General features: G+C 51.1%; 2 protein-coding genes across 3 annotated transcripts in view; one reads left to right on the top strand and one right to left on the bottom strand.

Annotated features, from left to right (window-relative positions):
* ABTB1 (ankyrin repeat and BTB domain containing 1) overlaps positions 1–23,422 on the top strand; it is a 104,961-nt gene extending 81,539 nt beyond the window's left edge. The window contains exon 12 of the transcript XR_014146063.1: positions 23,408–23,422. The gene's annotated coding sequence lies outside the window, so the exon portion shown is untranslated. The remainder of the gene's footprint in view (positions 1–23,407) is intronic.
* The window catches only part of MGLL (monoglyceride lipase), a 114,067-nt gene that overhangs the window by 67,891 nt on the left and 22,587 nt on the right, over positions 1–23,589 (bottom strand). The window contains exon 3 of one of the 2 annotated variants that reach the window (XM_081823127.1): positions 4,471–4,577. The exons of the other annotated variant lie outside the window; for it this stretch is intronic. Coding sequence (XP_081679253.1) covers positions 4,471–4,577 — 107 coding nt within the window. The remainder of the gene's footprint in view (positions 1–4,470; positions 4,578–23,589) is intronic. 2 annotated transcript variants of the gene reach the window in all.

Raw genomic sequence — 23,589 nt, 5'->3', positions numbered from 1 at the left:
GATTTCAATGGGCAGTCGAGGTCAGAGCCACTGCTCAATGATGGGTGCCTTTCTCCACACCTTTTCTTCTCTTGGCAGGCTCCTACTCATCCGACAAGACCCAGCCACCCTGCCAGTGCTCTGGGCATCAGGAAAGCCCGTGTACCTCTGAGGCCCCGCCCCCTCCTCGGCACACCTGAGTTACAGGCCTCCTCTGTTCCGGCCTCCATCCACATCGCTTTCAAGCTTCACTGGACTGTTGTCCTAATCTTGACCACCAGACTCCAAGTTCCAGGGGCCACTCTGCTGGGTGCTCTCCATGGGGATGAGACCCAACAGTGCCCTGCGGACGTGGATACTCTTATGTGGGTGTTCTGCTGTGGATGTTTAAAACATTTCTGGTCTGGTGGGTTTGGGATCACAAACCCCTTCTTCCATTCAGCCAACACTGATGATGCCTCGCCTCTGCTCAGTCCTGGGCCCCACACAGCAGACGAAAAGGTTGTGGGGGAGAGCAAGGGGCTGACACGATGACTCAGTAAGACAGTCTCCTCCAAAGGAAGGAGTTACCACTCAGGATACTAATTACTATAATGAAGCTGAGCACGTAATAGGGGCCGCTTAATTTTTCTGGGGAAGACAGGTCGCTCTACCATCAGCACGTCAGTTTCTGTGCCCGTGAATCTGTCCTTGCATGGCACTTGACCCAGGCCCACTGCACAACTGGGAACGTTATCCACTACTTACCGATGCTGCTAATAATGACCTTTGCATCAAAACCTTATGAAAGAACAGAGGATGGATGAGATAGACAGGAGGTGCTGTTATATCCAGAAAACACAGACAGTAGAAATGGTTGGGAAATGCCCCTTTCCGTGACAGATCTGGGGGTGTGGCGTGGCAGAGGGGCAGATGCCTACTGGCAACATCCTTTCTCCGCTTCCTTCTTACTGACAGAAGCCTGTTTTGTTGGTAGCGGCAAATGCGCCAGGAACCAATGAGATTTCCCTGCCCTCCCTTGCAGCTGGGGGTGTGGCCATGAGACGCAGTGCCGGCCAAGGAGATGTAGTTGGAATATGCCAGGGAGCTTTCCCGGTATGAGCCCAGCCCCCTCCTCCGTGTTGCGCCCCACATCTCCCTCCTGCTGAGAACTTTGTGAGGCTACTCGGGTCTGGCTTCTGTTGCATGCAAACCGCCCCTCACTGGGATGAGTGCTTCGGTGCAAGGAGAATGGGCTCCCTTGGCAACAGAGCTTCAGAATCCTCACCTCTAAAACAGGGTCACAGTGTTCATCGTTAAGAGGGGGTAGAATGTACCAGAAGTGCCACTGAACCAATGGCAGGAAGCATAGTTCTCATTTCTGGCGAGCTGTTCACACCCATGCGGTTATCCTGTAAAATCCTAAAAAGGCAGAGTTCAGTGAGCTAACTGAGCACCCTCTGTGCTTGCCAGCCTATCGGGCACGCTGGGAAACACAGCCAGACTGCTACAACCACAGCATCTCAAGACCACTGCCTAAACAATGAAATATTAACGTAGTTGGACAACGAGATTGAAGCTGAAATCAAGTTAGCGGCTGATTTATAGAAACCCGCATTTCTGTAAATTGTGTTGTAGAAACCAGCAGCGGTAGCTCTGTTCACTTTGTAGACATCTGCACATCTCTCTTTGCACCAGCCTTTCCGGGCCTGTCCGGGCCAGACAGAGGACCAGGCTCGGGGCAGCGACAGGGGCCCCAGAATGCAGCACCCCCGGCTCCCGGCCTTGCCTTAGCTGCTCCTGCTCAGAGCCTTGGAGCCCCCCATGTGGGTACCCCGCACAGCAGGCAGTCTGCATGGTGGCTGGAGGGGGCCTGGGAGAGGGCAGAGTGCAGGGGGAGACATTACCGTGCTCTGCTGGGCCCTCTCTGTGCATTATGTCACGGCAATCCTGGCTGTGTGACAGCCCTGCCTTGCCCATTTGGTGGATGAGAAAACAGAGGCTGGAATGGTTCGGTACAGTGTCTGGGATCTCAGGTCTGGAGTCGCAGCCCAGTGGGCGCTTGGACCCAGGTGTGTTTGCACCTGAGCCCACTTGCTGTCTGGCATGAAGGTTCTAGCAGCACACCTCTGACAGTGCCCAGGAGTGCAGGATGAAAATGTGCCTGAATACACGGGGGCGGGGGGGGGGTTGTTGAGGCCACGCTGGCCCTGGAGAGGCCACAGGCTGTAGAACAGTCTTTCTCAGCTCTACATTTTTAATAATCCTTTGTGTACCTCCAACTGGCCAAGTAAATACCCAGCATTCTCCCCCTCTCTGCTCTATTTAAATTGAAAATCTATGTAGGAAAGAATGAAGACTGCATATGTCTCTGTATGTATTCATGCCTGGTATGGATACCAAATCATCCATATCTTGTCATCAAGAACCTGCAGTTCTGGGTTCGAATCCCTCCTTCTTCACATGTCTCAGCAAGAAGGAATAAAGCACAGATCACTAACCACCAGGATCCCCTTCTCCAGCCGGCACAAGACCCCGCAATGACGGCCCACTCACGCGGCTTCTCCTACTAAGTAAGCCACCGTCACTTTCATCTGTAGGCGACCACCAAAGTCACACACACATTCAACCGGATTCATTTCTTGGGTAAAACACCTCCCTCTGGCACTAGTTCCAATGAGTCGTGGGAAGAAGCCAATAAATCAAGGAACTTAGAACAGGTGAACATCAACAACCGCTTCTGAACTATCTTTAGAACGTCACAGAAAGCTATGCCTCCATCCTAGATGTTATTTTGGAAACATCAAAAGGTGGGCTGTTTCTTTTCTCCTTTTCCTCCAACACGGAAGTCTTTTATTTATTATTTTTTAAAGATTTTATTTATTTATTTGAGAGAGAGAGAGAATGAGAGAGAGAGCACGAGAGGGGGGAAGGTCAGAGAGAGAAGCAGGGAGCCTGATGGTGGGACTCGATCCAGGGACTCCAGGATCATGACCTGAGCCGAAGGCAGTCGCCTAACCAACTGAGCTACCCAGGCGCCCAACAAGGAAGTCTTTTAAACTCGTTTTTCAAAGTCCTGCAGTCAGACAAAATAAATAGGGCACAACAGTTGTGGCCCACACGTGTGGCCAAGGGGCGCTCATAAGAAGGTAACAGACTCCAAGACTCATACCTCCTTGAGATTCTGGGTAAAGGTGTTCGGTGTTTGCAAAGTATGATTATCCTTTTCTTCCAGCATGTCCCTAGGTTGTTCAGTTTGAAGAGCGAGGGGATGATTGCAACAAACATTAACAGAAACAAAGACAACAGGAAGAGAAGCATTTCCGTCTTGGGCCTTTACGTGCTTCGCAAAGTGCCAAAGCTCATAATGACACAGTCCCCATAGTGAAAATCGGGATAGTCCTCAAATATAACATCTCAAACAGCCTCACAAATATTACAAGAACCATTTGCAAAGCACTAAAGAACATTACAACCATAATAAGAAAGAATTTAGTCAATATTCTCAGTTATGAAGATGTTTGCACATATCTGGCTTAAAAAGGGCTCTTGGTAAATCCACATTTCCACTTCTTTATATACAAAATGCCCCAGCCCAGCAAGCTTCTCTTCCCCTGCTCCTCGCGTTCTCTCCCTTTCAGGGACTCCCAGGCCCTGTCACTGGTCCCCTCTCCCTCTTTTCAGCAATGCCACTTAATTATCTATTTTCAAATCACATAAAATAGCAGCCACATTGCTGGATCTGAGCCAAGACAATAGATTTCTACATGGAAGCTGTGGAGAAATCACTACATTCAGTCACAGGGAACACTTCATTCTTAAAGACTGTTAGGGAAGGGAAGATCTAAATTGGGAGCCTTCCGAACCATGAAGAATGTCACAAAAATGATGAAGGGATGACATACGGGCTTAGGCAATAAACATTGCATTTTGACAGTTATTGTGGATTTCGTTAAAGGACAAAGAATCGGCCCGGGGGCGTGTGTGTGTGTGTTGTTTGGGGTTTTCTTGTGACCGATGTGGACTTTGAGATTTTTCCTATTCTCCTGGTTTGAAATGCTTTGTAAGTGTCTTGTGGTGAAAGGGGTTGAACTGTACTTGCACTGACTACTCCACATCCATCTGAAGTCCCTTGGGAGAAAACCGGGGCCCATTTTGTGCAGAAAGTGGTTTATAAATGCAAGAGAGGATTCCTTGGCCTGGGGCAAGTTCTTGTATAAACAGATTCTGGCTTTGGTTTTTTTTCAGTAGAGATTTCTAATCAGCCTACATTCAATCCCAGACTCAACAGAAACTGCTGGTCAGACATATTTTTTTGTTTACATAACTACATATTATTTTTTTTACTCAGAAACATCCCATGGAGAATGTCTTTTCCCAGTGTCACTGCAGGAATCACAGGAGAATAACAGAGGAGGAGGGATGAGGGAGGTGGGGTGATAGAAAGGGGGGTCCCCCAAACTGTTGGGCGCCGGCCGGCAGCGTGGGCCCTGTCGCCTGGGGGGTACTCACCATGGTCGTGGGCGAACACCAGCAGCCCCAGCCCCACCAGCATCTGAGCCAGCTCGTCATAGCGGCCACAGTGCTCCCCGGCTCCATGGGACACAAAGATGAGGGCCCTGCAGGGGGGGAGAGGGAGCTGGGTTAGGAAGGCGGCAGAGCACCAAGCACGGCCTGAGCAATACAGAGTTTTCAGGACACCAGCAGCGAGTGGAAGACCAAATCGCGGTGAGCCAGCCCTCAGCCCCCCAGGACACAACCACTATTGGTTGCCTCCGGGACAGGGAGTGGACCCTAGAGCTCTGGCCGAGGTAGCCAGGAGAAAGCGACTTCAGCTTCCCGCCAGGTGTGAACTGCAGAGGCTGTGGGCCTCGAGGGGCTCCAGCCTTGGGGCCGAAACAGAGGAGTCAACCCAACAGGAGAGACCATATCAGGAAGGGACAGCAAGTCCTAAAGGGGGTGCTGGAGCCCTGAATCCAGCCCGACCTGAAGCCCGCGCTCTCCCCCCGCCCCCACCCCCCCGCCTTCGGTTGGGCTGTTTTCTGTCACTGGTGATGACAAGAATCCTAACTGACATCCAGCTCTTTCCATTTGTGTGTGGGGGGGCATGGTTTACTTCTCCGGGTTGCTGGGACTCGCCTCACCTGTGCACCTGGTATTCTCTCTCGTCCCCCTTTCTCCGGCTGGCAAACTCCTCCCCTTCCTTCAAGTCCCAGCCCAAAGGTTCCCTCCTCTGAGGAGGATTTTAGAGCCTCCAGCAGGCTCCACTAAGTCTCCCCCCTCCTCGGGGCTTCTGTAATCCCTCTGTTGACGCAGGGGCGGCCGCGGTTTTCTGCCTACTGCCACCTCCAGGTACAACCTTCTCGAGGACATGCAAAGACTTCGCCTTTGCCTTTTCTTTAGTAGCTAGCAGGGTTTTGAGCTCATGGTGGAGACTCTGAATGAAGGAAGGTTGTGAGGTTTTACAAGAAACAGCTATCTTTTGCACCTTGGATCTGTGCAGGAGAAGCCCCAGGATTCTGAAGCAGAGCTTGGCTGGGCACTCAGTCACCCCAGACAACCTCCAATGTGGCAGGGCGACTCTGGGACCCCAACAGTAGCACCACCATGTTATGGCTTGCCCCAGCTTCTGCACTAGCCAGAGTCAGCCTGCCCGTGGTGGGGGTTAATGAAAGAGCATTTAGATTCTCCAACAGACAGTTGTCAAGACTCCTAGTCTTGGCATAAGACCCACAGGATGCTAGATTCCCCTTCGGGCAAAGAGTGAATGCTGTGAGCAACACCCATCCAATTTCTGCCAATAATGAGAGGAGGGAGGAGGGGGAGAAGGGGAGCACCACAGCTGCCGTTTTCCTGAGTATTCACGACACATCACTTCGTCTGTTAATTCCATATACAAGATTTCTAACCCTATCGTCATCTTAGGCTTTGTTTTCTTTACAGCTGAGAATGAAAATCAGAGAAGTTAAGTTTATGGCCTAAGTCGCATAGCAAGTTGGTAACATATAGGTCTGAGCATGTCATTGCCGGCTTTAGGGCCTCCAGCGGGCCACCAGTGGGCTCAGAATATAAGACAACCTGACCCTTGCCTGCCTTGCCACTCCTTGTTGCCAACCCCCCCACCCCCCCGCCCCCAGCTTACCTCCCGCCATGCTCGGGCAGCACCTGATTCTTCCTGTCTCAGGGTCTTTGGCCTTGCCAACCCTCTCTCTCTGAATGCTCTCCCCCGATCTCCCATGGCTGCTGGTCATGCCCTGGTCTCAGGACAGACATCACCTCAAAGAGGCCTCTCCTCCATCCCCCCTAGGGTGGCCTCCCCCACTTGGGCCCTTCTGACCCGCACTGGCCCCTCACCACACAGCACACTTGAGCATCACCAGCACTGGTTTGTAACTGCTCACAACAGGACGCCATCGTCTTGCCATTCACTTGTTTGCTTGGTTCCTGGCTCTCTCCTCCTCTCGTCCACCTTACTCCTGGCAGAACCCTGGTGCCGTATCTCAGCCTGGTGGTACTCAACAGGGACGGGTAAATGTGTATGACGGGAGCGAACACCTCATTCAAAAGCCTGTGTTCTTTCTACCACTCCTCTCTGCCAGGCTGTGAAGGGGCAGAACCGTGCCAGTTGGTTTTGCCATGCTTACGCATTTTATTCTTTGAGCAGCGCACAAAATACCAGCATTAACCTCATTTGCCTTTGGTATCTGTTCTCTCTACCCTTTCCTGAAAAATATAAGAGACACGTTTCACACCCTCTTCGCTGCTTCCTGGAATGCCCAGACACCTGCTCTAGATCAGACATCAATCCGGGCAGATTCCACTTGCGCAAACCTGACACTTCTGGGGTCGGCTGATGGGTTTTTCTCTCAGCTACTGAGGATTATGCCAGAACCTCTAAATAGTCAACTCCCATCTGCAAAAGGGGCAGGGTTTCCAGAAAGGATGGCACAAGCACTTTAACATCCTTTGGGAACGCGGCAGCTGCTGCATTAATCCAGCCCACAACTAATGTAGATGAACCAGCGCTCCAGCCCGGCCAGGCTGCAGTCAGCCTCCGGCTGCCGTCAGGGACTCGCCCGGCGGAGGGCCTGCAGGGTCTCACTCAGCGCCCAAAGGAGTGGCGTAAGGCCGGTATGCGCGGACTTGCTTGTTAATAGGATCTACCCCCGAGACACGATGTGGAAAAATACTTGGCCTCTGACTCTACAGAAATGTCTTCCAATCCAGCGGTTCTCAACTTTGCCTACAACTTGCAATCTCCTGGAGAGCTTTCAGCAATGCTGAGGCTGGGTCCGACCCACCCCCAGAAGAACCTCTGGGTTTAATTGGTCAGGGGTGGGAAGAGCTCTCCAGGGGTTCTAATGCGCGGAGGAGGTGGAGAAGCTCCTGCTTCTCACAGCATGGGGCTTGGGCTACGGTACTGCTCAGATGCCACGTGGAACTCACCAGTGGCAAGAATGTAGCCATTTTGGCCTGGAGACTCACAGCCACTTTGGAGCCACTCATCTCCCCAGGGAACATGCTGGGTAAACCACAGTTTCTACCTGTAGGATGCAGACGCTTCCAGAGCTTGCTGCTGCCTTCCCTTTGGAAACAAAGCCGGCTGGCTTGGCTGCCCCCGTGGCAGGTAGCTGAGGCTTCTGTGGGCCTTCTCTGCATGGTGAGGCAGCGCTGCGGGCTCGGCCCTCTCCCCTACGCCCCCCTCCCCTGAGCCAGACCAGCCATCTCAGCAGACGCATGGTCTTAAGCTGCCCCGGTGGTAAGTGCGGCTCTCCTTAGTTTGTGCCTTTGGCTCGTGCCCGGGCCCCAGTTCTGATAAATCAGTCTCTCCTCCCCCTCCCCGCACGTACTTGTTCCCTGGCCCAGAGTCTTTGTTTTGTAGAATCTGTCTGGCAAAGTGAACGTCAAATCACATTACTCCTCTGCCTTAAACCCTTCAGAGACTTCTCCCCACAAGAGAACAAAGCTATTGCCTCTGTGGTAACATCCGCCCCTCCCCCCTCCCCTCTGCCTGGAGCCTCCTTTCCAATGCTCAGGTGCACTGTTAAACGTTCCCCAAGTCGGGTGCGGGGCGGGGGGAGGGTCCTGATTTGCAGTGTTTACCAGTCTCCACAGTGTAAATGCTCTCTCACGGCCGGCTTCAGGCTAGTGTGCTGTCACTGAACACGGACCTGGAGGGCGTGCACACCCCGGCAAGCCCCGGTGAGCCCAGTCCCACCTGGGAGCCGCTGCCTCTGCTGAGGCGTCTACCGGGGACCCCGCCCTCCAATCTGCACGTGGTGGTGGCTCTGTCACGTGGATCTCAGGCCCTTTGTGGGCACTGCAGTGGAAAGAGGCCCTTGAGCACGTGTCGCTGTCCCAAACTACTTCTCCACTACCACGTTTCCTTCCGCTTCCCCTAACTAGAATGTGTTCCATGAAGGCAACACTGTCCCCTACTGCTATATCCTCAGCCGGCGAAAATGCTGGCGCACAGTAGGAGCTTAGTAAGGATTTGTTGGCTGACTGGGTGACCCCCCAGGGCTCGGATCCCTCCACCCACCCCACCCTGCAGCCCCCCGGGTTTGGAGTTCACACCCAGGGGCAGGCACATCGGGAAGTCAGGCTGGCATGGGTTTTCCATGGCTTGGTCCCACTCACTTGTCGGGACACCCCTGCTCCCACTCCCCGCACACCTGCTGTAGGTGTGACACCCACTGTTTGCTCCCCAGTCACTGGTGGCCCACCTCTAGGTCCCACCCCTCCCAGCACCAGGGGCACATCTGGCCACACCCCAAGCTGTGTGCATTTAGGCCCTGGCTCTCCTGGAGAAGGGGAACCCCCTGCCTGGGGCTGTCTGATGGAGCTCCCTCCTTCACCACTGGATGCTGACCTCCACTTGCAACTTCCCCTTTGGGGTTTCACAAGATGTTGTGATTCTTGTTTCGGCTCTGAAAACATACAGCACCAAGGAACCGAGATGTGGTTAAATAAGCACCCCAGTTGCTAGGAGGCTGGGAATAGAGCAGGCAGAAGCCAGGATGACTGGGTTTGATTGCAGGCGTCACCACACGTGGCCCTGGACAAGTCACTTGGTGGCTTGGAGCCTGCACTCACAGGGCGGCAGCAACTGGGGACCTTGACTGAGGCCGCCCAGAGATACTGACTCAAGGCTTACCACATGTCAAAGGGGACAAACAGCACTGTCCCTGCCCTCACACAACTCACAGTCCAGCAGGACAGACAGGTGCTCAGTGGAGAAGACACCTGCAGGTGTGTAATTTGACAAGCGCCAGGGACAGAAAAGAGAAGGGACCACAGGGATCCTTATTTGGACAGGAGGGAGCAGTCAGGAAGGGCTCTGAGAAGTGAAGCAGCCAGAGCCTGGAGGGCCCCGGGAGCAAGGAACCGGGGAGGGGGGGGTTCTCCTTACGGAGGATGGCTCAGCACAGGGCAGTGAATGGATCTGACCTTCTGAAGCTTCCAGGGCTGCTGTGGGGAGAACTGAGGGAGAGAGGGAGGATGGTGTTTGTCAAGGAACCTGCAGGCTGGGCTCTCAGCAGGTGCCAGGCACAGTGTGGTTCCCCCTCCCGCCGCCCTCCCCCCTCAACCCTGGCATTCTGCAACCTCGGCAGGGAACAGAAGCAGAACGCTAGCAGGGCCATTTACCGAGACCAGGCAATACCCACAGCGGCAGAAATTAGGTTGCAGAAGAGGCTGGTGAAGATCTTTCTCCTGGAACTCCTTTAATGGCTGCAGCCCATTGGGAGACAGTCATTCTGGGAGAAGGCAATGACTGTCAGAGGGGGAGGCCCAGCCCCAGGAGCAGATGGCCTGCCTGGCATCCGGCCCTGGGAGGCGGGGCAACTCCCGGCAAAGCATATGCAGCCCTTGATATGAACATGCCGCAGAACTTCACAGAATGCATGCCTGTGGTCTAGAGCCCTGGCTTTACACTCCAGCCCTCCCATAAACTGGTTTCCGGATCTCTGTGGGCCTCAGTTTCTCCACCTGTGAAATGGGGACACAGCCCCTCCTCACTGGGGTTCTGAGATGAAATGAGAGAATGTATGTGAAGTTGTGCGGCTCAAGGCTGAGGCCTCTGACTTTCCTGTCACGTACTCTGCCTGCTCACCCCGCCCCCCCCCCAGCATGTCAGGCCCATTCACGGACCCACACTGGGAAGGGACCCGGGAATTGGGCGGGAAACAAGCCCGCAGCCACCAATGCCTTGAAAGACAGGGACGGGTGCTGGAATGAAAAACATTCCCCTCTACCAAGGACGCCGCCATCTGTCACCTGCAGGACTATGGACTTGCCTGTGACCTCTTCCCCTCCGTGTGCATGTCTGTGGGGGGATCACAACACCTTCCTCACGAGGCTGTCAGGAGGTTAAAATGAACCACCTCACGCACTTGGCGTGGTCTGGCACTGAGTAGAAAACATCAGCCTCTTTCTTGCCTGCCCTTTCCAAAGCCATGGCAAAGCTCCATCAAAGGAAGAGCTGAATGCCCAGCTGAAGAAATGTTCTGCTCATTTTTTAGGAAAAATTCAGGAAACCCAGGATTTGTGGGAGGAACCCCATGTGTCGGGTGGACCCCGTGGACATTCCTACCAGCAGGCGGCAGCTCAAGTGGCATCTGACCCAGGGAGGGGAAGAACACTAGCCCCAGAGACCCTTAGAGTGTCCTCAAATGAAGGTGGCGCAGGGCATCCGCCTGCCTGTTCTGGGGGCAGTATGTGCCGTGAGTTCTCGCTTACTCCCAAGGCATCCCACTCAGGCAACTGGGTGGCTCACTTCATCATCCACATCCACCCAACTCCTTCCTGCCAAATTTTATGACTTCAAAAAAAATTCACCCGGCACGTTTGTCATCGGGCCTGTGAGTGGGATCGTCAGGCTCAGTTGGACCCCTTTCCCATAACTAAAGCAGAAGCATGACGGGCTCTGCTGGAATCCAAATTTAACCGTTTGCCCTCCTCTTGCAGAGCATCAGGCTGACTTTGTTCCTCTCCGTCTCTGGCAGGGTTCCCGCGGCACAAAGAGTGTGTGGCGGGGACCGAAATAGAACAAAACCCGTGAAGGGGTCTACAGTTTCAGAGGGGGAACTAGAAATAGACTTCTCATTTGTAAAACAGATCAATAATGCCTATCTCCCGGGGTCTTTGTGAGGGTTGATTGAGAGAATTTATGGAAAATAACCCGGCAGGATGCTTGGTGCCGAGTCAGGCATTACATAATAGCCGATGCTGACAGCTGATATTTACTTTGGCTCGATGTTTGTCTAAGTGTGTTATGCGCTAACTCGTTTCACCCTCACAACAACCCCTGTGAGGTGGGTCCAGCGATCTTCCCCATTTTTCCAATGAGAAAAGTGAGGCCCAGAGAGGCTAAACAGCTTGCCTGAGGTCACACAGCCTGTAGGTTCAGAACTCAGTAGAACCTGAACGCAGCCAGGCTGGCTCTCAGGTGCGCATTCGGGACCACGGCGTGACAGCCTGGCGAGAGGAAGATGCCAGGCAATCATGTCACGGCCCGTGCTGGGGTGGTCCCCAAAGCCCCTCGCCCTGACCAGGTTCTTCCTCTGGCCTCCTGCCCCAGCCCACCCCTCTCCCACCCCGTACACCAACTAAAGAAGGACATCTGGTTCTTCAGCCCACCACCTCTGCCTCTGCCCATGATTTGGCTCAGGTTCGACTCCTGCCCTCTCCAAACTCTGAAGCCTTTCTGGGGTCTCCCAGGCTGAGCCAGCTGCTCCCTCCTGAAGCCCTAACAACACTCTGTTCCCATCTCTTTTATCCAGGACTCATCAACATCTAGTGTGAGTAGACCACGAGTTCTTTGAGGACAAGGGCTATGTTTTATTGATTCGTCCTGGTGTCCTGTCCCTAGCAGCTAGGATGGCCTCCGTTCTATAAATGCTGAATGATGAATGACAGAGTGAATGAATGAGGGAATGAAGTGGCTCAGGGGAGACAGAGACAAACGTGGGCTGGAACAGCCAGGGGTGCGTTCCTGGAGGCCCACAGGCCACTCCTGCAGGCCCTCCAACTACTTTGAAAGCCCCTGATTCCCCCCAGTAAATTCCCTTTCTCTTTGCCTGGCTACAGAGGTTTCTGTCATCTGCACTGGATCCAAAGACTTCAACCGAGAGCTTGGGACAGCTGTTGGCCCAAAGGGACAGGAGAAGGAGGACAGCGAGGAGGACCCGAGCGGGGCGTTGGAGGTGATGACCCATGAGAAGTGTGAGGGTGCCAATGCAGACTCATGAGACTCTGAGGAAGGGGGTGGCCCAGAGGAGGGCAGGAGGGAGCAAAGCTCAGCCGACTGGGGACCGTGGGGACAGGAGCTAGACTGCAGGGGCCCCCAGATGCAGGAACAGAACCTGATTACACTCTCAGGGTCTTGGACGTGCCGAAGGTTTCTGGCTAGGTTGTGACAAGTCAGAGGGACACACGCCTATGGCTGGAAGGCAAACTCAAGATTCAGAAGCATAATGGGAATTAGACTACACATCTCTGAAACCCAACCCCATCTTAGTTCTTTTTATTTAAAAGGCAGATCTGCAATCTCCTTGTTTTCCAAGGAGAAAAAAAATTATAATAATTTTTGGAAGGCCACAGAGGAAGTTTCCTTAAGCCTTTTAACATGCCTTTTGAAATGCACAACCTTGAACCCAGAACAGCTTTGCAACCAGCATATTTACCTCAGATGCTGCTGTCAGCCCCCACATCTTACTTATTTATTTACTTATTATCATAAAGAATGCTATAAAACAGAAGAGCTTGTCTAGGCAGATAAGGCATTCAATACAGATCATGGAAAGAGGATAAACTGGCATCCCCTTCCCCCATCAGCAACAGCAGTGCTAACAGGTAAGTACGGGGAGGCAGCGTGGAGTGGCCTGGAGTCCTGGAGTCACTGTCTGGACCTGAATCCTGGCTCTGGCCCTCACTAGCCACAGGCCTCGGATGAGTGACTCTGCCTCTCTATGTCTCGGTTTCCTCATCTGTAAAATGGGCACCAACAATAGCACCTACCTGCCAGGGTCCTGAGGATGAGGTCAGGAATCCCCGCAGTCCATGCAAGCTAGTGGTATTATATCACTGGGCATGATCGAAAAGTCACTTACTGTTATCTGTCGCTTTACACATTAGGGAACAAGCACACAAATGTTCAATCAGATGCCAATCTTCGAGGGAGGAAAATTCGATCAGAGGACCCTCTTTCATAACCAGTATGTTAAATTCCGATGATCTCACGGGAGAGGGAAATGGGGTGCTCTTTGTGTTTTAGAGAGGCGATGGGCTCTAAGTGGCTTCTGCTCGGAGGGGCCGCCACAAAGGACATTAGTAACCCCAAACTGGCTGGAGATTACCTATCCAAGATCTGCTTCTATTCTACAATCCTGAAATAAATGTACTGAGCCATTCACTCATTTATCAATGATTTGCCAGACCAGCTATATGTCAAGTCATCTAAGGATCCTATGAGTAAGATAATTCTACGACTCTAGGGAGGTCAGAGTGGAGAAAGCTCCTCTCACCTCCCCATGTCCCACAGCACAGCCTCCCCACTCCACCCCTCATGGAATGCTTGGCTCTCTAGTTCGGGGCCCCTACTCTGCCCCACTCCCATCTGCCTGCCCATTTCCTGTGTGACTCTGGTCTCGAGCTTGTACCCCTTCTCCCATACATGCTCCCCCACACTCTACTTACCCCTGGGGCCTGCTGTGGCCCCCCTCTCCTCCCTTCCCCACTGGAGAGCCCTGTTGGGGTCCCCAAAGTGCATGCTTAGGGTTGGCTGGCCGAGCACCTGGTCCGTTTTCCTCTTCTTTTCGAGGAAGCACACGCTCCCAATACCAAAATGCTCCCAGAGATAGAAAACAAGGCAAGTGGAGGCCACTCAGCTTTATTCCCGCGTTCCCCATGTTCTGAGCTTGCCCTTCCATCAGGAGCTTGCTCGCGGACCATCTAAAAGAGTAGAACCCTTGAAGGGTCTCCCAGCCCCTCCTGTGCCTCCCCGGCCCCAGGAACTAGAGAGCCACCCCTCCCTGCTCCCTTCTCTCTCTTTCTTTTCTCTTTTGTCTGTGCGGCCTCCTATTTGAAAGCACTCTGAGAAGAATCTAGAGCCTCCACTGTAAGCACAGCCCAGCCACAGTTCAAATTGTACGTCCTGACTCTTCCACAGAGTGGCACTGGGTTCTTTTTGTGTTTAAGTGTCTGGGCATCTCTTTGCTGTCCCGCTATGCAAAAGCCGAAAAATTCTTATTTGTTGAGCTAGGCGCTTTATATATGTTTTACTGTTGATTATCCCACCCCCAGCTTCCTCCCAGGACTAGGACCAGGGCATTTCAGTACCAGCATAGGCCAAACCCTACTTTCGGTTTTTGAGAAAGTCACTCACTGCCTCAAGTGCCTTCCTTGTAAAAGAAGAATGAGAATCCCTTCCTTGCACAGGGGTTTTCAAGTTTAAATGACAATGTTCTCAAAATGTCTAGCGCTGCACGTGCCTCAGTGCTGGTTCCCTTCTTTGGGCTTCCCTTTCCCCTTACATGCGGGTCAGGATGGTATGAGGCAAGTCATTTGAGAACACCCAAAGGAGGCTTGCACTTGGAAAGAATGCTCCAGACAACCATTTAGTTACGTGCCAGATCACCTACTGGGTTTCTGGTCTTTGTGTTCGGGTTTTTCTATCTCTAACTCACATCAGGCAGGCACACCTGTGTCGACGAGCGACTGGGCCTCATCTGCCCGGGGGGTCACACTTGAAACATTTTTATTTGGAGCAGTGATGATGACTGTCAGCCTACCTAAGTCTGAGGAATTCTCCATTCCTTCGGCTGTGAGCCAGATGGAACTCTTCCCAGCTCCAACATGCTAACTACAAGAACTCCCCCAGAAATAATCAGAACAGCCCCCGGCACGTGGCAGGACGCGGTCACCTTGGGCCCCGGCTGGCTCATCAGCTCCCACTGCGGTGGTTGGGGCTCGGGCCGCAGCCTGCCTGTGTCTACTGAGAAGGTAGGCAGACCCTGGCTTGGCCGATTTGCACAAACTGGATGGTTTCAAAAACCCCACTTGGCATAATTCCTAAGAAGCCAAAGTTACTAAATCGTTAGAAAAATAGGTAACATGTATGTCAGTTAGAATATAACTGTAATTTTATTTTAAAAATCACAACAACATGGGTAGGGGATGGGTGAAGTAGGTGACGGAATTCAGGAGGGCATGTGGGATGAGCACCAGGTGATGTATGGAAGTGATGAATCACTAAATTGTACACCTGAAACTAATATGACACTGTTTCCTAACTACCTGGAATTGCAGTAAAAACTTAAAAGAGTTAAAACCACATATTTTTCGTGTCTCTGTGCCAGGTGCTGGGTTTTGCACTCTATTCACACAATCTCATCCCCCCTGACTGGAAAAAACTCAGCGCTCTAGATTTCATGGAGTCTTTTCAGATGTCAGTTTATTCCTTTTTCATAAGTGCCCACTCTTAGTTTATGGAAGCCAAGTCTTCCTGGATCATGCCAGAAGTTACTGGCAAGTTTCTACATTTCTCGTAGCAATACTGTCTCATAAGATCCTTGCTTCTGCGATTCCTTAGAAGGATGCCCTTCTTTGGGACTGCTAAGTCTTTTGGATCACTGGTGATTTTTCATCTTTTGCTCAGCCTTTCCAAAGAAGGTCAAGATTTGTTCAGTACTAGAAATTGGGAGATGTTTGGGGCAGGGGAGGTCTTGCCCAAAGGTTTCAGTCCAGATAAAGCAAAAGGCTTAGCATTACTCTAAGTAGCTACCTTAGTACACTGAGAAGGAGTAATTAATGTTCTTAGTGCATTCATGGAGAGAAAAAGCATGCCACCAAATCTTTCTCTATATATAATATTTTAAAATGCACACACCCATGCCCACACACATAATTTATGTATGTTTGAAAAGGGAATGTGGGTCATTCTGAAAAATGGAAAAATACAGACAAGCCTAAAGGAAAATAAAATCCATCCATAACCTCAATATCCAGTGATAACCAGCATGAACATTATATTTCCTTCCAGGTTCTTCCTCTCCACATATATTAATATTTGTTTGTTATTGCTGACAGTTTAATTATACATGTATAGTTATGACTTTCAATTGTAATTATAATTTATAACCATAATCATGCTGCATGTTTCATTTCAGATCCTGCTTTTGATTCTTTAGCACCTTTCCATGAACAGTTGCCCACAGGAAGAGCACTGCCACCTCCTTCCAGAGTCACTCTGAGAGTGAACGGGGGGAGCACCTGAGAAAGTCCCCAGCACAGGGCCCAGCACCTGGGAGGTATCTAAGAAGTGATTAGGCATGGCATTCGGATCCGTATTCCCCTCCTGAACCCAGAGCAGACATTACTAATCAATCACAGCTCCCTGCTCGTGAGCTTGTGAGCCTTTTTCAGCACCCTATTCTGGAGAGCTGCATATTATATTCCCACCCATATTACATTCCCTGGTTGTGAGAAGGCTGGTCCTGCAGAGCTTCAATCCCCAATTTCCCCCTAGGATGATGTCACTGCTACTTGGAGCAGCCAGCCTCTTGCATTCCATGAATCAGTAGTTGACTCTTTTACACTTAGTTTGGGCCTTCCCTACAAAGCACTGTGGAGCTAATGCATTCGGGTTGCCAAAATCCGGGTCTGGCTTCAAAAGCTCTAGTTAGGTGTCCAGTGGACGAGAGACTCCTCTGCTACACAGTAGTGGGCGGGCTGAATTTAGTTTAAGACTGGTCCATCTCAATTCCCGGACCATCAAAAGAACGTTATCCTACAACTCTCAAAACAGCAACAGACTGAAGCCACGGGTGCTCCTTGGTAAGGATCACAAGATGCCTGGGGCCATCCAGTCTCCTGAGCACTGAATCTCAGTGAAGCCTTCCCCAAGTAAGGATAATTAAATTCCAAAGTGGGCCCACCCTGAAACCGTTCAACTAGAAAATTACAAGCCACAGCAACGATGTATTTTCATATAAATGTGCAAAAGCAAATCCAGTATCAACCAGCTTGAAACAGAGGGGGATAAAGAGTTTGATGCATTTTAACACCTAATTGATCATACTGCTAATTTCTCTCTTTGGTCACTTAGCGCATTCCCCTCCCTGGGCCACCCAGATGCCTGCCTTATCTAGCCTGCTAAGCCGAGAGGTTCTGGAAGGCAATGCCTTACTCACACGGCAGTCTCATGGGAGCCTGCGAGCAACTGTGATGCCTGCAGTCAGGGTTGGCAGGAGAGAAGCAGGTCATGCCACTCTGTCACCAGCGCGTCGTGGGCTGTGGGCTGCATGACCACGTCAACATCACCACCACCGCCCCCCCCATCCCCACTGTCCTTGTTTCTCTGTGGAGGACATATCCCAGGACTGCTTTCCACTCAGCCTCTGGGACAGTCCCTCCCCGCTGGCTCCTCTCACTCCTGCATCCCATGTGGCTGTCCCATGAAGAGCTGGGTGCAGCGGAGCAAGGCCGAGACTCCTCCTGGGCCCACAGTCACTAGCTCGCTTTTTGCAGGCAAAGAAAATTGTCCCCCAGATGCACAAGAGTATCGTCTCTCCTAAATAACATTTCCTCTTGACCTTTCAATACTCATTCTAGCTTTCCTTTGCACACAGCCTATTTTCCGAGCTGGAAGGTCTCTGAAAGCAGAAATCCAGGGCAAAAGGATTGAGACCTAGAACATCCTTTTACTATGGTTATCTACAATTCCTTATTATATACCTGAGATGTTGTCTATTCTGAATATCACTCATCTAAAATATTCCAGATGAGGAAAACAACATAAGATCAAAAACAACACGAAATCAAATTCTTTATATTGCACAGAAGAGCCTTCCCAGTGTGTCTCCAAACCCCGTGTCCAGGCACATCCTAGCCCCTATCCCAATCACAGCAAGGTTAGTGTTGCCAGGTCAGCAAGGCTGGCGTGATTTCTCATTGTGAATTTACTTGTGCAGATTAAATAATCATACCAAAAGGTACACGCACGTCCAGAACATCACTGGACTAGAGAAGCATGCGTGCACCTCCTCCCCGCCTCCAGAAGTCACCACTCGTCCTGACTCCTGGGGAAATCACTCTTTGCTTAACTACCTAGGCATGTAGGTAAACAATGATCTGTTTAGTTTTGCCTGTGTTTGAACTTTTATGTATTCACATAGACTCACCTTGACTTTTTTTTCCCCTGGGTCTTGATTGTTTCTTTTATTCGGTATGCTTGGGGAAGGAGCCATAGAGTCCTTTTTCACTACTGTATAGTATTCCAGCATAAGGCTATTTTATGATGTGTTTATCCATCCTCCTATGGATGGGCATTTGGATTGTTTCCAGTGGGTATGTTACAAGTCATGTTTCTACAGCCGCTCATGTGTGGCTCCCGGTGCTCATGGGCAAGAGGGTCTCCAGCATGTATGTATATCTGGTAATAGAGTCACTGGATAGGGCTGGAAGATGTTAAGCTTTTACCAGGTGATGACAAATTGTTTTCCAAAGAGGTGGGACCAATTTACACTCTTCCTTATAGATATAAGCATTCCTTTGCCCACACCCTCACCACCATTTGGTAATGTCAGACTTCAGATTTCCCAGTCAAATGGGTGTGAAATGGCACCTTGTTGTGGTTTTAATTCCTGTTTTCCTGATTATTGATGAGCTTGAGCACCTCTGGCACATTATAAGCCTTCTGGGCTACGCTGCCTCGCACCATCGTGACCACAGACATTCTGGAGTAGCCTCTCCCTTCTTTTGGCTGGTGAGCTCCTGCTCATTCTGCAACACCCAATTCAAATAGGACCTTCTGGGTGACAGCATCGAGCCAGAATTCGTCACACTTCCTGCTGGGTTCCCAAGGCCCTGGGCTCAGCTGTGTCACAGTCCCTGATCACCCTGGGCTGGAATAACCTGTTTCCTTGTTGTTTCTGCCAGTAAATGACCGCCTTCCTATTTTCCCTTGTTTCCATCCTGCAGAGCCACACCTGGCACAGGACATCTGCTCATTATGTTCACTGATGGATTTCATCAGGTTTAGAAAAAAACTGATTCTTTCCAGTACAGGGTAGTTTGGACTTAGGGGAAAGGAAATCTGGATTTAGATTAAAAAAGCAAAAAAACACCCCAAAAAACAAAAAAACAGGTCTGGACTCCTTACAAGATCTTTGTGCTTCAGACTAGTGCCCAAGGTGAATTCCTGGAACACTGGACAGGTACTCATCTCTGTGAGCTCCCCCCTCCAGCTTTGGGCTCCAAGCCCTGGGTACCCTCTGGCTCCGAGGGCCCAGTGTGGACTCCTGCCTCATTCTCACTTCTGTGACCATACCTGTGGCTCCAGCAGCTGGCCCCCAGACAGGGAGTCCCAGGACCGACTCCCCCAGACAGACCCTCCCCGAGTGCCCACCCCTCTCCTGTTTGTTCTCACCATTCCCTCTGCTGCCACCCCCGCCCATGCTACCCCAGACCTGGATGCTTGCAACAGCCTCTAGCTCGACACCCTGCCCCCAGCCTCTCCCACTCAAATCTGTGCTGACACAAACCCCAGCTTTCTATTGTGTTCACAGCCAAAAGTCGTCCACGGCTCTGCTCCCACAACTGACTCATCCATCTTCAGTCTCACCTTGCCGGCCCCTCTCCTGCCCCTCCCAGCCTCTTTACTCTGCCAAAGTTTCCTGTCCCAGCAGGCTCTTCTCTGGGGTCTTCCCAGAGTGCTCCGGCCTCTGGGGCCCTGGTGAGGGTGGGGGTGGTCAGGGTGCCCACAGTGAGCTGAGGCCACGGATGACGTGACCAAGCCGGGGAGCACCTGAGATAAATCTGGGGCAGGGAGGAGGAGGTGGGAGCAATTCCAAAGCAGGACCACGGATAGCCAGGGTCAGGATGAGAGAGCAGCCCAACTCCCATGGGGAGGCGAGGACTGGGAGGGACAGGCAGAGCCACCTGCCCAGCTTCCAGAGGTCTGTGGCCTCAGTGTCCTCCCAGTGCATTCTCAGGACCTCATCAAGCATGCAGGACCAAGTGCCCCGAAGAAGCCAGAAGGGAAGGACACGCCTACCTAGGGAGCATCCATTTAACCAAAGATGAATCCATTCTGCCAGGAGATTCTTACGAGTAGCTCTCTGTCATAAGAAAGCATAGCACCAGTTTTAAAGATGAGGACACTGAGGCTCAAAGAAGTGAGGCTGTTTGCTAGCAGGGGAGTCAGAACTCGACGTTGGATATACCTGACCTTGAATTTGTGCTATGCCCATTTCACCACACTACCCTAGAGGCTTGGCTCCTAATCCTGGCTCCACTCCCCACCAGCCATGTGATTTCTCTGAACCTGCCCTGCCTCTCCCAGGGTGGGGGAGAAGATGAAGGAAACAGTGGGTATCAACTGCAGTTGCCAACTGTCCATTGCTAGAGTTACACTACCTCAGTCCCTTCTTGGAAAGACACATGTGGGAATAAATGAGAGTGAATGAATGCAATCATGAATCCACTCTCTCTGCTCCGTTGTGGCTGAGGGCTTACCTCCTCCTATGCCACAGGTAGAAACAGTGACTCTGGTTTCTTGGCGGCCCCCAAACTGCTCACCCCAGAGCTGCCCACCAAAGAAAGCCTTAAGAACATTTCTTAAATGAATAAAGGACCACATGCCTGTGTGATAATAATGAACAGAGATAGCACTTTCCTTGCAACAGACCAGCACTAACGCTCACGAAAGAGGATGATCTTCACGGCAGATTGCAAATGGGCTGCCCCCAGCTCCATCCTCCCTTTTTGTCCAGAGTGATAGAATTTGACCTGGGCCCCTGGTTACCCAGGCAGAGACCATCTTCCCAGGCTTGTCTCCATTTAGGTGTGGCCACATCACTGATTCATGCCAGTGAAACACGAGCAGAGGCAATGTATGCAATTTCTACGACACCCACTTTAAAACAATTTGCTTGTTTGACACTGGCTCTCTTTCTTCTTCCCCCGGCCTGGAAGACAGAAATGGCGCTGGCCCAGCTTTGGTCATAATCCCACACCCACAGAGGTGGTGGAGCAACAATGTGGAAGGAACCTGGGTCCCTGAATGACTGTGTGGAGCAGACTGAGCCGCCAGCTTGGCCTGCTCACCTCTGGACTGGTAAGGGAGAGGGAGTCTGTACCTTCATCTTCCATAAGCCACTAAGTTTGGAAGTCTCTTTTTCACATTGCTCAGTCTGTACTGTAACAAATGCAGACTCGTTACCAACATCCCTCACGTGTGCAGCAGCAAGCTGATCTGGGTTCAGATCCAGACTCTGTTCCTTCCTAAGTCTACGACTTTGGGCAAGTTGCCGACCTCCCTGTTTCCTCCTCTGTGAAATGGGGAAACAACAGGACCTGCAGGGAGAATTAAATGACATCGGATGCACACAACAAAGCCGGCTATTGTCCTTATCATCACATCAGAATGTTTTCCTACCGGTAGAGCCCCAGCCAGGCCACCCTGGGCCCGGCCTCCTGTGCCAGAGGAAGTAGCTTTTATGTTGGTCCCTTTTGTGGTTAGCTAAGATCTTCCTGCCACAACTGCTTTTCCTGTCCTCACATCCATTTCAATGGAAGAACGCTGAAAAGCATGGTAGTAAGAACTGCAGAGTCATGTTCAGATGCATGCAAGGTTCTGGAATATTTCCCAAAGCATCCATTTTCTTCCTTTCATCTTTAAAAGATGAAGCACCTAGAAAAGATGAAGCCCGATAAGCCTGAAAGGCTGCTACGATCCCACCCATAATGCAACACAAAGGCCCAGAAGGACTGCCTGTCATCAGCCTGATGCCCACGCAGCTCTCAGCCCTTCATTTCTTCACTAACAGAGTCGTTGAGCGCATTGTCTGGGCCATGCATTCGCTGAGGCTCCAGGGACACATCTGAATTAAATAAAGTCCCTATCCTTATGGAGATTTCATTCCAGTGCCAGAGCCAGAATACTTAGAAAATAAATGTATTCTGAGCTGTGTCAAGCACTTTGGAGAAAAACAGTCAAGGTGGAGGGTCAGAAGGATATTCTGCTCCACCCCTAACAACACAGAATTGCTTCCCACAGTACTAGTCATAGTAGATACTAGGCTCAAGACTGCAGAGAGACTTTTTCCCAATGACCACGAATGGCCAACAGGTGCATGAAAAGGTGCTCAATCTCACAGTCATCAGGGAAATGCAAATCAAAACACAACGAGCTATTACCTCACACCACTCAGAATGGCTAGTCTCAAAAAGACAAGTGACAACAGGTGGCAAGGATGTCAAGAATATAGAACCTTGTGCGCTGCTGGCGGCAATGTAAATTGGGGCCGCCAGTCAGGAAAACAGTAGGGCACTTCCTCAAAACACTAAAAATAGAACTACCCTAGGATCCAGCAATTCCACTTCTGGAAATATAGCCAAAGCCAATGAAAACTATGTTGAAGAGACATCTGCACCCCTGTGTTCACTGCAGCATTATTCACAACAGCCAAGCCATGGAAGCAACCTAAGTGTCCACCAGTGGAAGAATGGATAAAGAAGATGTGGGGTATATATATCAATATACACAATAGAATATTACTCGGCGGTAAAAAGAAGGCAATCCTGCCATTTGTGACAACATGGATGGACTTTGTGGACACTGTGCTAAACATCATAGCGTCTCACTTATATGTGGAACCCCCCCCAAAAAAAAGGAAGAAAAAGAAAAAAACCAAACTCATAGAAAAAGAGATCAGTTTGTGGTTGCCAAAGGGGAGGGAGGCTGGAGAAGGGGGCCAAAAGGCACACACTTCCAGTTATAAGATAAATAAGCCTTAGGGACATCTCGTATGGCCTGGAGGCTACAGATAATGCTACTGTGGGACATACAGGAAAGGTGTTAAGATCCTAAGGGTGCTCATCACAAGGAAAAAACCTTTTTTATTCCTGTACTTTTTTGTTGTTGCTGTGTGAGGTGGTGGATGCTAGCTGAACTTACTGCGGTGATGGTTTTCACCATACAGAGAGGTCCGGCCTCTGACTTCTACAGGGCTGTGTGTCAATGACACGGACTAAATCTGGACAGCAACAGCAAGAGTTGGGTCGGAGAGGACTTCAGAACCTTAAGTGCCTTATTGCTGCCAATAAAAATGCAGAAAAGACCACATACAGGGGTCCACGGAGGCACTTAGCAGCCGGCAGTCCCAATGTCCAGAATGCAATAACGAGCAGAAGTGACATCCCAGCTTCCCTAATTAAACCGGATCAGCCCCTCCCACCGCCCCACCTTCCTGTAATTTCCTGCAGGTTCAGGAAACATGCCGATTCCGGGGAAGTGAGACAGGTAATGGCCTTATGTGAACGAAGTTAGAAGCGTCTATGGAAATGGTCATATCTCCAACATCAGGTCTGTCCTGCCTGAAAAATAAATCCCGACACCTTGAGGGATGCAACCTCCAGGAATGATTTATTTTTAATGGCAAAGCAGTTCCGTAAAAGGCCAAGAATTAAGACCGTTCATTAACATGCATAGTCTCTTCAGAGACCTCTTCTGGCAGCCACGGCCGTGGCCAGCTCTGAATAGGTCCTCATGCCAAAGGGCTCCTCAGAGGCCGCCGTCCAGATCAATATTTGGAACAGGCCTTCTGGGAAATCACTAATGGTCTGTGG

This window comes from Leptonychotes weddellii, chromosome 1 (assembly GCF_054177405.1).
Source record: "Leptonychotes weddellii isolate Sample4059 chromosome 1, ASM5417740v2, whole genome shotgun sequence".
NCBI lineage: Eukaryota > Metazoa > Chordata > Mammalia > Carnivora > Phocidae > Leptonychotes > Leptonychotes weddellii.
Note: the sequence above shows the minus strand (reverse complement) of the source record. Positions and strands in the feature narration are given on the sequence as shown.